The sequence below is a fragment of the Carex rostrata genome, chromosome 11, assembly GCF_964058835.1.
Source record: "Carex rostrata chromosome 11, lpCarRost1.2, whole genome shotgun sequence".
Taxonomy (NCBI): domain Eukaryota; kingdom Viridiplantae; phylum Streptophyta; class Magnoliopsida; order Poales; family Cyperaceae; genus Carex; species Carex rostrata.
The window spans coordinates 2,703,006-2,716,427 of NC_135928.1; the positions used below are offsets into that span (position 1 = coordinate 2,703,006).

The 13,422-nt window shown below is 34.5% G+C and overlaps 1 protein-coding gene and 1 long non-coding RNA gene across 2 annotated transcripts; one reads left to right on the forward strand and one right to left on the reverse strand.

Moving 5' to 3' along the window:
- Window positions 1-665: 665 nt before the first annotated feature.
- Window positions 666-2,175, reverse strand: LOC144562328 (uncharacterized). Its single transcript, XR_013514061.1, has 2 exons — window positions 1,807-2,175; window positions 666-1,613 (listed from the first exon to the last, which is right to left on the reverse strand). It is a non-coding gene; the product is annotated as an uncharacterized LOC144562328 (long non-coding RNA).
- Window positions 2,176-6,305: 4,130 nt separating this feature from the next.
- LOC144561926 (uncharacterized) lies at window positions 6,306-7,818 on the forward strand. The gene is made up of 3 exons (XM_078311031.1): window positions 6,306-6,440; window positions 6,528-6,757; window positions 7,698-7,818. Exons 1-3 carry the CDS (start codon window positions 6,306-6,308, stop codon window positions 7,816-7,818), a joined length of 486 nt encoding a protein of 161 aa, XP_078167157.1.
- The last annotated feature ends 5,604 nt before the right edge of the window (window positions 7,819-13,422 follow it).

Genomic DNA, 13,422 nt, shown 5'->3' on the forward strand with positions numbered 1-13,422 from the left:
AATATTAGTATCGAACAAAAAAAAAAATATCAATGAACATTTTATTCATTTATCTTTGTATAGTGGTTTCCAAATCATTTGAAGGCTGAGAATAGTGAAAGTAAAACGTAACGTGATTTGATAAAAAATAGTCACGTCACTCGAATAGTCACATTATGTGTGGTTACATTATTGCTGGTTGTTTTAATTTTCTTTTTAGATTTTAAGTTGAATAATAGAAAAAATAAAAATACCAAAAAGTAAGTAATAAATTATTACAAAATAACTTAAAATTAATAAGAGTAGAGTTAAAATCTTCCATTGATTTTGTGCCTCATCATGTTCTAACATTATTATCTCTATTTTTGAGGTCTAAATAATTGATTCGAACCGTTTAACATAATCTTCATATTAAAATGTTTTGCGATAACAAATTTTAGAATTTTTAGAATTTTTTCTAATTATTTATAAATGTACAAAATCACTATTTTGAATGGTCCAGAATTTACTAAACACATGATTTTGTAACTATCTTAAAAGATAGCAAAACAATATAAAAAAATATAAAATTTTGTATCCAAATTCCAAGTATATTTTAATATGAAAATTATATTGAACACTTTTGAATTAATTATTTAAATTTTGAAAATAAAGATAACAATGTTAGAGTATAACGAAGCACAAAATCAATGAAATATTTTAATCCTCACCAATTAATAAACAATGTTAGAAAATTTGATCATTTAACGTGTATGTAACACTACTATTTTTTATCAATAAAAAACGCACCATATGAATAAACACAGAACATAACATGTAAGTCACGGGATATAACATAAAAGTAATTTGATATATCATTGACTTGTCGTAACAGAATCGTTATTCAGGTACGAGAATCTGAGACCACCAGTTTGACCATAGAATGAACATGCTCTCAGTCGGGAGTCAACTCGGCCACGAGCCTCGAAGACTGGGTACCCAGGAAGCCTGGATGCTGTTTTATCGGTGCAATAACCCGCCGGATCAAATTCCACACGACCCCTGGCCTGCCTCCACCACCGCCTTCCTCGATAATTCGTACCTCCTCCACAACCTCCATACTTTCCCTTCTTAAATAAAGTCTCTCTCTCACGTTCCATCCTTCTCCGTGTCCCTTTACTCTCTCTATTATTTGTTTCCTATTCCTTCAATCATTTTCTCTCCCTTTTCACTTCTCTCTGATGCAGAGAGGCTCCACAAGGGAGCTTGTCATGTTGATGACGTATCTTTTAACTCATTGATAAGTGGGTATGTGTACACCCGGCGATTTAGCCATGATTCCAAGGTGTTCGATGAAATGCCGGCGAGGAGTGCTATGAGTGTCCGCTACTTTCAGAGTGTGTAACTGAACTTTGTTGGCTCGAAATGGGCAAATCAGCTTGGCTAGATATTTGTTTGGGATCTTGCCAGTGGAACCTGATGCACTAAGTTTTGGGTGCCTTATTGTCCGGTTGTCGGTTCCATAATGATACAGAATTAGAAGAGTACGTTGTCAACAATTGTTGCTGCTAGAAATCGCATCCACATGAAAGAAATATTGGAAAATTGGATGAAGTTGGGGCTGGACGAGGTTAGTGGGATACCTGAAAAGAAAACTGTGCAGCTTGACATTGAGGAAGAAGAAAAGGAAAATATATACACACTGTTGTCATGTTATCAAGTTTATATTGAAGGTGTATGATAGAGAGATTGGACTAGGTTGGAGAGAGAACTGAATTTTCCAAACATGTTTGAAGTGGTCCATAAGATTAAGAGCATTTAAAACGAATTTAAAAAAAGTAACCTTACTGTCAGTTGAATCGAAGCACCGAAGACTCAGAGTTCTGTGAAACCTTTCATTGGTATATGAATTACATCACAGCATAACAGAATGATCTGTTGAGTTTCATCTTAATAGTCTTTTCGCCCTCTACAGCTCTTTTTAGTGTCCAAGAAACGAAAAACACATAATTGAATGCAGCGCTGGCGATGCCCTGTTTTCTCTGTGTTTTTTTTTTCCTCCTCCAACAAAGGACATCATCAACGCTGCACTCAATGATGTATTTTCATCTCAAGAGGTCATCTACTTGGTACTCCCTCACTTTTTCCTGGAAGGCTTATTTAGCTTTCCTTCATCACCTATACACCTATATAACCATGTGATAAGTTTAGATTTTAGTTAGGTGTGTTGCTTTTTGTAGTACAAGCTAGCTTATGATAGTAATCATTTGTACTACCCATGTGGTTTCTTCTTGTTTTTTTAGTCTATTTAATACGTTTGGATGCACTAGAGAATAGCTAGAATAGCTACCGTTGAGAATAATAGATTAAGAATAGTTAGAATAACTACTATTTAAGAATAGCGGTAACTCAAAGTTATTCAGAATGTTGTTTGGATTGAACATTTAGAATAGCGAGAACAGCGATTGAACATTTGAGAGAGTAGTTTGCTATTCCATGTTTTTATAGGAATAGCGAGAACAGCGGGAACAACGCTATTCTCACTGTTCCTGAGTATGTTTGGATGGATCGGAATAGCACTGTTCTCGCTGTTCCCGCTATTCTCGCTACATTCAAACATACCAAATTTGTATTCAAGCCTACATGTATATCTTTTTTTTCTTTTTTCTTTTTGAAAAAAAAGGCATAATGCCCATTGCATTAGCAATACGAGTTTAATTACAGCAAACCCTACATATATATCTCCTTGTTATATATTTACGAAACATCAAATTATACGCATCATCAGTATAGGGTTTAATTATTTTTTACCCCTCAAACGATGATTTTAAATGGAGGAGCTAATTAAGTACTCCTGGAGATGAGACATGATATGTCATTTGAGAGGAGGTACTACGACATTAGGTACTACTGACTGTACTGCAGGAGAGGATGCTGTTGTACAACCAAATGAGGCCAGTACAAACACGAGGAATCTTTCCATTTTCTAAGTGGAAAAAAGGCATGAAAGCTAGCAGGCGTTTTTATAAGGCCCACATTGTTAACAAAAAGGAAATTAATAATGGGCCTTGGTTCAGCCCATAATTAGTTAACACGCCTTATTTTGTAGAGTTGTTTTGCGCTGCATGTTTTATAAGCACGCAACAATATCTTGCTTTCTTACGCAATAGATTTCAGAAGCGAATTGATTAGTAAAATACAAATGAAGTAGTCAATACATTGCTTTACATTTTACAAGAAATTCTATACATGCTTTCCAATGAATTAATTGTCAGTTGCATCATCGTAAAGAAACCTATCTATCTCGGCCGGAGGTACGTCACGCCATATTTTAATCTTTTTCATATCATGCCCTAACTTGGCAAGCTTGTCAGCAACCTTGTTTCCGTTGCGGGATATGTGAGTGGCATCAAAATGATCAAGCAAAGAAGCCAACATTCGTATCTCGTTTGCGTGCATGACATGGTCCTTCGACTTCACCCGATTTGGCTTTACAAGAAGATCAACAACAAATTGCGCATCTCCCTCGATCCAGATGTTGAGCCATCCATTTTCTAATGCCAACTCCAGTCCTCGTTTTGCGGCAACCAGTTCTGCAACACAACTTGTGGCCTTCCCGATGCGCTCGGAATAACCGAGCAAGAAGGCACCGTCATGGTCTCTATAAACGCCTCCGATGCTTGATTTTCTTGTTTTTGTAGAACCGTCAAAATTCAGCTTGACGTAACCTCGCTCCGGCTTTTTCCATTTGGGTGGCTCTGCATTGTGATGATTGTATCTTGCGGCAAGATAACCCGGTGCCCTACTCATGCAATACACTCTTAGGCCGCTTGTTAAGCCATAATTGCATATCATCTCAAGATTGCATGCAATTTTTTTTTGTAAATTAATGTTTGATATGATCAGTTTGTTTAATGAATTGGATTTTATTCAATCTTTGATATGCTCCCCAAAAAAAAAATGATGAGAGAGAGAGAGAGATGGAGGGAGAACAACAAAGGCTAAAGAGGGAGGAAAGGTTTAGAGGAAAGGAGAAGCGCCTCCTAAGATATAATTTAAATAGTAAATGGGAGGTAACTTGACGCCAAATCCAAATAGGAATGGGGTTCCAAGCGGAAAGAAGAAATATTGAGAGTAGAGTGCCGTTAGGAAAAGGAAAACAGTTGCTTCTTTTGACAAAATATTAGATTAATCAAACACTGATTCAAAATCATCCTTTTGAAACAGTTGCATCTTCCAGGGTTTAATTTATTCTTTTTAATTTTTTTTTTTTTTGACAAAATCCAGAATTTTATTCTAATATGCTCCAAAATATGCTCCACGACGTTCTCAGCTATCTCAAGTTATCTATTTAACTATAAAAATATCCAGAAGCAAATAATAATAATTAATATGATTGTTATTATCCTTTCCTCAAAAAAAATATTATTGTTATTATCCAAATAAATTTTATATTGATTGAAACACCTAAAAACAATTAACTCTAGTGTCCACACAAAATATAACAATAACAGTAACAGTAACAGTAACAGTAACAGTAACAGTAACAATATCGGCAATAAAAAGAAATTTTATAGCATAGCATGTAATAGTATAGTTTGTTAGTTATTGTAATTAAGGTTTCGGCATAGGACCCAAGGAATAAAGGGAGATGATATGAGTACCTGCACTCTCATCCCCCCATTGTACCTCCAATTTTATTTGTTCAATCTTGTCCACATTTCTCATGATCTATAAGAAATTTTGCGAATCTAAAACCACGAACATCTTCTACACAATTTTATCTTTCAAATGAGATCCATGATGACATACTTTCGGGTTCGTCATCATACAAGTATTTATACATCGTCATTTAAGTATTTATACCTAGTATTTTTCACATATGACACTGCTGACATTTAAAAGTATTAATATCAAGTATTACAAGTATTTATATTTATGCACTGAAGTATTTATACCTATGTGGTCAACTATTTTTGTTAGAGAAAAGTTGACGCAGGGACGATTAGGGAAATGTGATGCGGAGATGCGGGGTCCACGATTGGGGATAAATACTTACAAGTATAGGTATAAATACTTGTATGATGCGGTATAAATACTTACACAATGAGGTATAAATACTTGTGTGACGATGAATCCGAAAGTACGTCATCATGGATCTCATTTGAAAGATAAAATTGCGTAGAATACATTCGTGGTTTTAGATTCGCAAAATTCCTCATAGAACGTGAGAAATGTGGAAGATATTGAAAAAAAGAAAAAAAAACCCACCTCTAAAAATGTGTATGATTCTTCTTCCCATGTAGTTTGAGTGGTCCCTCCATATAGTTATATCAAGTTAGACATGCAAGTATTAATATATTAATTTGCAAGTATTAATTTATTATCTTCCAAGTATTTATACTAGTGTTTTGAATAAATTAGTTAGTTAAGTTAGTTTATGGGAAGTTAAAATCTGTTTAAGAGATGGGGGTACAATGGGGGTACTGGAGTGTGGGGATTGAAATAATTATTCAGGAATAAATTCAAGTGGGAACTATTCTTCATTGTGGAATGAGGATATTAACCGGGTTTGGAATGGGGCCCAGTACAATATAGCAAATATATCGGGCCTGTAAGGTTGGGCTTGAACCATAAAAGGACGTGTGTGGCGGCGATCGGATGACCGGTCGGAAGTCGGAAGCATCCGAATCATATTAAATTTGCACATTTAGTCTGTATCAATTTTGAAGTTAGTGTGGACACGATTGACAATGTGAGGCATATCAATCGTCGGTAACCATGGCCAATGAAGACAATGCGGTACGCACCTTTTTACCGATAGCCGTGCGATGGTGTCGAAATTAATGCACAACTCATATCGTACGGCTCTCAGTTGACTACCCTTTCTCCGAAATTATCAAAATTCGAAACTATGCAGCTAATTGGGTAACAAATAAAATTTGAAGTCTTGTGAGTTGTGACTCAAAAATTTAAAGTCTCCAAACTATGTAGTTAATTTGTATAAAATCACGCGACCCGTATAGTCGCGACGCTTCGCGCCTTTCCCTCCTACAATTTAAAACCCTTTTTCTCTCTCTGCTTCCCTTCCTCCCTTCTTCTCCAAGTGCTGAAGAGAAAGAAACAAGTCGAAAAATACCGAAGGGAAGCAATAGTGAGATTTGGCCTGGTACCGAGAACCGTCTGTTTTCTGCAGTCTCCAGCTTGCATTCCATATGATGCGGGTCACAGTTTTTTCTTCAGTCGGTTTATTCTACGTTTAATTTATCCTTTGTTTTTCTCCCTCCATCAAAGATTAAATCAAATCCAACTCCCTGAGCAAACTGATGGATCGAGATGACACGTAAATGGAAAAGCTGAAGCGAGGTTACGTGAAGCTCAATTTTGACGGCTCTTCAAAAACAACATCAGCAAGCATCGGAGGCGTGTTTATAGACCATGACGGTGCTTTCTTGCTCGGTTATTCTGAGCGCATCGGCAAGGTAACAAGTTGTGTTGCAGAACTTGTTGCGGCTAAGTGAGGACTTGAGTTGGCTTTTAAAAATGGCTGGCTCAACATTTGGATCGAGGGAGATGCGCAATTTGTTGTCGATATTCTTGTGAAGACAAATCGGGTGAAGTCGAAGGACCATGTCAAGCACGCAAACGAGATACGAAAGTTGGCTTCTTTGCTTCATCATTTTCATGCCTCTCACATATACCGCAAAGGAAACAAAGTTGCTGACAAGCTTGCCAAGTTAGGGCATGATATGAAAAAGATCAAAATATGGCGCGATGTACCTCCCGCCGAGATAAATAGGTTCTTTAAGGCGATGCAAAAAGAAAAGAAAAAAGAAAGAAAAAAAAGAAAGAAAAAGAGCTGACAATTAATAAATTAATAGGAAAGCATGTAGATATTTTATTGCAAAGCTATGTACGTACAGATTAACTACTTTGTATTTTACTATTCAGTAGCTAAGTAAAATGCCTGCGGGCTTTCTCTTGAAGAAAAAAGTAAAAATGTAGCTAATTAAGTGAAGCAATATATATAAAATTCGAAGCAAGATGATTTGTTACGTGCTTTGAAAACCCCCATTTATATATATATATATATATATATATATATATATATATAGAGATGGGCTATGGTGCATTGCAATGCATAGGCCATGGTGTGCATTGGACCATAAATCACCGATTCAAAGTCCAAATGACCGATCCAAACCGTTCATCTTGTTCTCCATATTAATATGTGCTTGGAGACCAAATTTTATATTTTTTGGAATTTTTTTACTATTTATTAAGCCACTTTGAAAATCGCTGATCCAACGGTGGCTTCTGATTTTACTGTTCCAAACAGTCACCGTTGGATCAGCGATTTTCAAAGTGGCTTAATAAATAGTAAAAAAATTCCAAAAAATATAAAATTTGGTCTCCAAGCACATATTAATATGGAGAACAAGATGAACGGTTTGGATCGGTCATTTGAACTTTGAATCGGTGATTTATGGTCCAATGCACACCATGGCCTATGCATTGCAATGCATCATAGCCCATCTCTCTCTCTATATATATATATATTGATGGTTAACTGGTAAGAGTAAAGTTAACAAATATACTATAAGAAATTTTTTTTATAGAAATCACAATTTACATGGTCTTTTAGACCCTCTGCCACCTAAAATGGCCTCTTCTGTGTTACCACTCATACAAAGATTTTTACCTTAGTTGGTATTTTTAGTTTCCACAATGCTTTGTAGTATTGGGCATGTGGTTCTCTTGTTATGCATTACCCTGTATGCCGTGGCGCAGGTGTACTTTCCTTCCTTTGTCCATCTCCACCTTTCTCCATTTGATGGTTCTGGTTTAGTTGATACTTGATAAAAATTCCGGCTTCTTTCTAAATCCTTTATGAAAAAAGATTTGCTTGTTGATTCCCATATTTCGCCCGTCATCCTGTAAATCTTCTGTATGCTGCGTCCATTGGCTAGCCGGGGTACTATCAAGTTTCCAATGCCATTTAGTGAGGAGTGCTTCGTTCTGTATGGCTAGGCTGAAATTTTTATAAATACCCAAAATAATTAACAAATTACGGAATCTATCCCCTTTTTGGTGAAAATTCAAAAACTAGTCAATCCGGTTAACCAATAATCGGATTGGACCCTTCTTTCCGGTGGCCCAATTCCCGGAATAGTGAAAATGGATCCGGTTATTGGTTAACCGGAAATGTGCTTTTTTTTTTAAATGAAACAATACCGGTTAATGGTGCACCGGATTTTTTTTTTAAAACAGAAATTTTTTATTTTTTGTATTAAAATATTAGAAATGTTGAATATATTTCTTTGAAAATAGATGAAATATAATATAATTTGATTTATTAGAAAGACTGCAACAAATAACTCAGATCAATATTTTTCAGACTGGATTTTTCGCGGCTGTAAGAAAAATTAATATATTTCTTTATGTGTTATTGGAAATAAAGATGCTTAGATTCTGAGTTATTCATCCCGGTTCAAAAGTTACTTCTAAGTAATCCAGAAAATATTGTGATCTTTCTAGTACATTTAATTTATTAAAAGTTGTATCTATTTTGAGAATTCTTTTTTAATAACAACCATTAAATAAATTAAAGTTTTTTTTTCAAAAATAGATACAACTTTTAATAAATTAAATGTACTAGAAAGATCACAATATTTTCTGAATTACCTAGAAGTGACTTTTGAACCGGGATCAATAACTCAGAATCTAAGTATTTTTATTTTTTTTCAATAACACATAAAGAAATATATTAATTTTTCTTACCGCAGCGAAAAATCCGGCCTGAAAAATATTGATCCGGGTTATTTATTGCAGTCTTTCTAATAAATCAAATTATATTGTATTCCATCTATTTTCAAAGAAATATATTCAATATTTCTAATATTTTAATACAAATTTTTTTTTCTGTTTTCAAAAAAGAGAGAGAGAGAGAGAGGCCAAAACCGGTGCACCATTAACCGGTATTGTTTCAATTAAAAAAAAAAAAACACATTTCCAGTTAATCAATAACCGGATCTATTTTCATTATTCCAGGAGTTGGGCCACCGGAAAGAAGGGCCCAATGGCCCAATCCGGTTATTGGTTAGTTTTCGAATTTTCACCAAAAAGGAGATAGATTCCGTAATTTGTTAATTATTTTGGGTATTTATAAAAATTTTGGCTGGCTAGGTCTATATAATTCCCATACCTCCATTTTTTTTTTGTTAGTGTACACACTGTCTCTCAGTTGACTAGGAAGTTTATGCCTCACATCCCCATTTTTATATTCACGTTAAAGAAGAAATAAACCATAGCATCGTTATTAAAAAAAAAAAAAAATTAAAATGTAGGGTATGGGAAATATGATCCTGGCTATTTGGCCGACCGGTAAATGACCGGGACGACAATTCATCATACCGTCCACCTCGTCTTACTAAACACTATTTTTTTTCACCGCTTATTTTAAGTAATTTTTCTTTTAATGCGGCACTCAAACTTTTATAGCATTTTCATATTACAAAAAATATTTTTATACCATATCAAACACTTCATGCACCGCTCATATTAATTCATTTTTTAATGCACCGGTTAATAGTTTAAATATTTACCATATAAAAAAATTTACACCATTCTTTTAACTTTTTGCACCGCTATATTTACTGAGACAATTCTAAACATTGTTAGCTTCGTTTTCTCACTCACCGCTTATTTTTTTTCTCAACGAAAAATATTCGGTTGTTTAAGCGGTAAGAAAAAAAAGGAACATGAAGGAGACGGTAGGGAATTCTTACGAGACAAATCAAGTAAAGACCGAAGAAATATTTTTCTCAAAAAGAAAAAAAATTAAAAAGGTAAAGAAGAAATATGCAGAGAGCTTGCCGTTTGGAAAAGAAAAACAGTTGCTTGTTTAGACAAAATATTAGATTAATAACGGAATCAACTTTGGCGAGTTTTATTCTAATATGCTTAACGTTCTCAGCTATCTAAAGTAATCTATTTAACTATAAAAAAAAAATACAGAAACAGATACTAATAATTAATAATTATGATAGTTTGTTGAATAAAAGATCTTAGAAACAATTTATTATAAGACAAGGGCTTATATGTAAAATGTATAGAATATGTTAGACAGTTACTGTAGCGAAAATAGAGATAGCCTCCAATGGTCATATTGACCCTGTAACATATATATAGGCACTGTGTAACAAAAAATATACAACTTTTCAAATATACAATTTTTTCTTGGTGTCCTCAGCTCTACATCTCTCAAAAATAACATAGTTATATTATCCTTAATTTCCTCAAAATATTATTGTTGTTATTATCCATATATCTTTGATATTGATTGAAACACATAAAAATAGTTTCTCTATTGTATCCACACCAAATCCAACAATAACAGTAACAGTAAAATTAATAAATGTCATAGTATGTAATTAGGGCTGCAAACTAATCAAACCGAATCGAACTTACCTCAATTTGAGTTTGATTTGAATTAATTTCAAACTAAGTTTGGTTTGAATTAATTTCGAATCAATTTTTTTACGAACTTAATTTCGAATCTTTTACGAACTTTTTTACAACAAGAAATAAAGATTGTAGTCCTCGAAAGCAAGATGTGAAAGTTATCTAGGGTTTTAAAACTGTGAGTGAGAATTACGACTTACGAGTTATGACTTATGGTTGGGCGGCCTTATGTTTTAATTTTTAAGTCATCAGCGGAAATCAACGATTCACGTTACTTTAAATTTCGAACTAGAATAGTTTGCAAATCTATTTCGAACGAACAAGATCCAGTTTGAATTTGGTTTGAATTAATTTCGAACTATTTCGAATCAAATTTTTTACGAACTTTTCGAATCAAACTCGAATCAAATCATAAACTACAAATTTTTTGTGCAGCTCTACATGTAATGGTTATTAATAATTTTCGAACTCGAAGCTTATTAGTTATCGAATTGTAAGATTATTAGTTATCAGAATTGTTGTCTTCAGCATTGGACCGAGGAATTAATTGAAGTGGAAACTATTCTTCATTAATTGTTGAATCAAGGATATTAACGACGTTTGGATTCAGGCCCATTACACTATAGTATATATCAGGCCTGCAAGGATGGCCTTGATCCACAAAAGGGCCGTCTTTGCAACTTGCTCAAGCGCTTGATCCACAAAAGGCCATAGCATGATAACAATTGCTTGAGCATCTCCGAATGGAAGCGGTCCTATAACTTTCGGAGCTATTGGATCCGTTTCAAACTTCGTGCACACGAGTTGATTCACATCAGTTTTGAACTTGTCAGTATGAATCTTAATGCAGATCAAACTGTTCTGACTCATACAGATCAAACTGTTCTGATCTGATATATCAAATTGTAATTGTAAAAGTAACACTATGTACAAGAAAAAGAAGGAAAAATATAATCTGCACATGCTTTATAACGATTTCTGTACATCTGAGCAAAGATGAAAAAATAAAAGACAAGAAACAAGGATAACGACTGTACATGCATGCCTTTCAACCTGGCATTGAGTTTACTTGGTGGTGAAATGCAATATTTGACAGCTAATAGCTAACCTTTGATTACATCCTTCAATAACCTACTTGCCATTTGCGTCTTCATGAAGGAACTTAATTATTTCAGCTGGAGGTTCATCCCATATTTTCGGCATCTTCATACCATAACCTAAATTCGCGAGCTTGTCAGCAACCTTATTCCCTCTTCGATATATGTGAGATGCATCAAAATAATTGAGCAAAGAAAGCAGCATCCTTATCTCATTGATGTGCTTAACATGCTCTTTGGATCCTATTCGAGCAGGTAATTTCCCCATAAGATCCACGACAAATTTCGCATCTCCCTCGATCCAGACGTTGAACCATCCATTTTGCAATGCTAATTCCAATCCACGTTTTGCTGCGACCAATTCCGCAACGGAACTCGTCGCCTTTTCGATTCGCTCAGAATAACCAAGCAAGAACACTCCTTCATGGTTCCTATAAACACCTCCAATGCTTGCTTTCCTTGATTTTGCTGACCCGTCGAAATTCAGCTTAATGCATCCCTTCTCTGGCCTTTTCCATTTGGGTTTCTCACTGTTGTAATGTCGGTTTCTCGAGGCAACAAAAAATGGACCTCGACTTCTGCAAAGGACTCCAATATTAATGAAACTATTGCATATCAGATCAGGATTACGTGCCAACATTTTACATATTTTTCTTAATCCATTGCGTTAGTATTAGATAGGCATTTATATATTTAATCAATCTTCTCCTCAGAAGAAAAAGAGGTGATTGAGAAACAATGCTTAAAGAGAGATTTTGAAGCTAAAAATTAAATATTTTGAAAAGAAAAGAGAGCTAGCTAGAATAATACTTGACGGTAGAATGGAACAAAGGTGAATAATTCCAAGCTGGGAGGAACGCCAAGGAATAAAGCAGGGACAGCCGTTGAAAAACAAGGAAATCAGTTACAACAATTTAATGATAATAAAAGTCGTTAAATAACATCAGAAAGTTGGGCTCACTTAACGACCACGCACATGTAATATATATACAGCTAGGGGTGTAAACGGATCGGATATTATCCGGATTTATGCGGATCTGGATAAAAAAAAAAGCGAATTCGGATATTCGGATACATATACTTTTGAATATGAATCCGGATTCGAATAATTTTTTAACGGATATGAATACAAATACAGTTTCGAATATGAAGTCGGTATCCGACATTTTCTTTATTTCGGATATCCGAATTTTTTAATAGTCAACTACCTCTAACCCGCACAAAAATTATAAATGAACCATTACATTTTGGGCTGAGCCCACCGGCCTGTTAGAATAAACTTTCAAATATTTGATTCTCTCTTGTCACTGTATACAACTTTACACCTTTGAATCTACAAATAATATATTTTAACGCCCGTAGGCAAAAACAGAGATATTCTTACATCACTTCCTAGGTGACTAGGTCTATACATCATAGCAAGATAAAGTTGAAAACTGACTAGGTCTATACATTAATTTATTCCCCTTTTAAACGTGACACAGGCGAGCTGAACTCATCCAGAAGAATAACATTAAATTGATATTTTATATAAGACATTCTTCTTTTTTCTTATTTCTATATAACAATTTTTTTTTCTTCAAAAGATAATACGCGTCTTACCCAGGTTACTAGAAGAAACAGAGACAACCGTTCAACATTAATGCTAAATAAAGGTGTATGTATTCCCCTTCAAAACAGATTTTTTTTTTGAAAACTTTCGCAGAAGTTGCGAAGTCGTGAGAAAAAACCAAACTCTCAACTTTTAAGTACAACAACTCTTTGACTTTTTTTTAGTCAATTGTGCTACCTCCTCTTTCACCTTTCAAAACAGATATATTCTTAATACCAGAGGGTCAAATTCTGAGAGTCTGAGATGAAGGGCAGTCTTGGGTGCAAGTTCCCAGCACATTCTAAGCAAAGT

Bases quoted from the DNA above. Each gene is read 5' to 3' on its own strand.
- LOC144561926 (XM_078311031.1), top strand. From the start codon at position 6,306: ATGGAAAAGCTGAAGCGAGGTTACGTGAAGCTCAATTTTGACGGCTCT. The intron at 6,441-6,527 runs GTAACAAGTTGT...ATTTGGATCGAG, and splicing joins ATTCTGAGCGCATCGGCAAG to GGAGATGCGCAATTTGTTGT. The intron at 6,758-7,697 runs GTTCTTTAAGGC...AATGCTTTGTAG, and splicing joins CCTCCCGCCGAGATAAATAG to TATTGGGCATGTGGTTCTCT.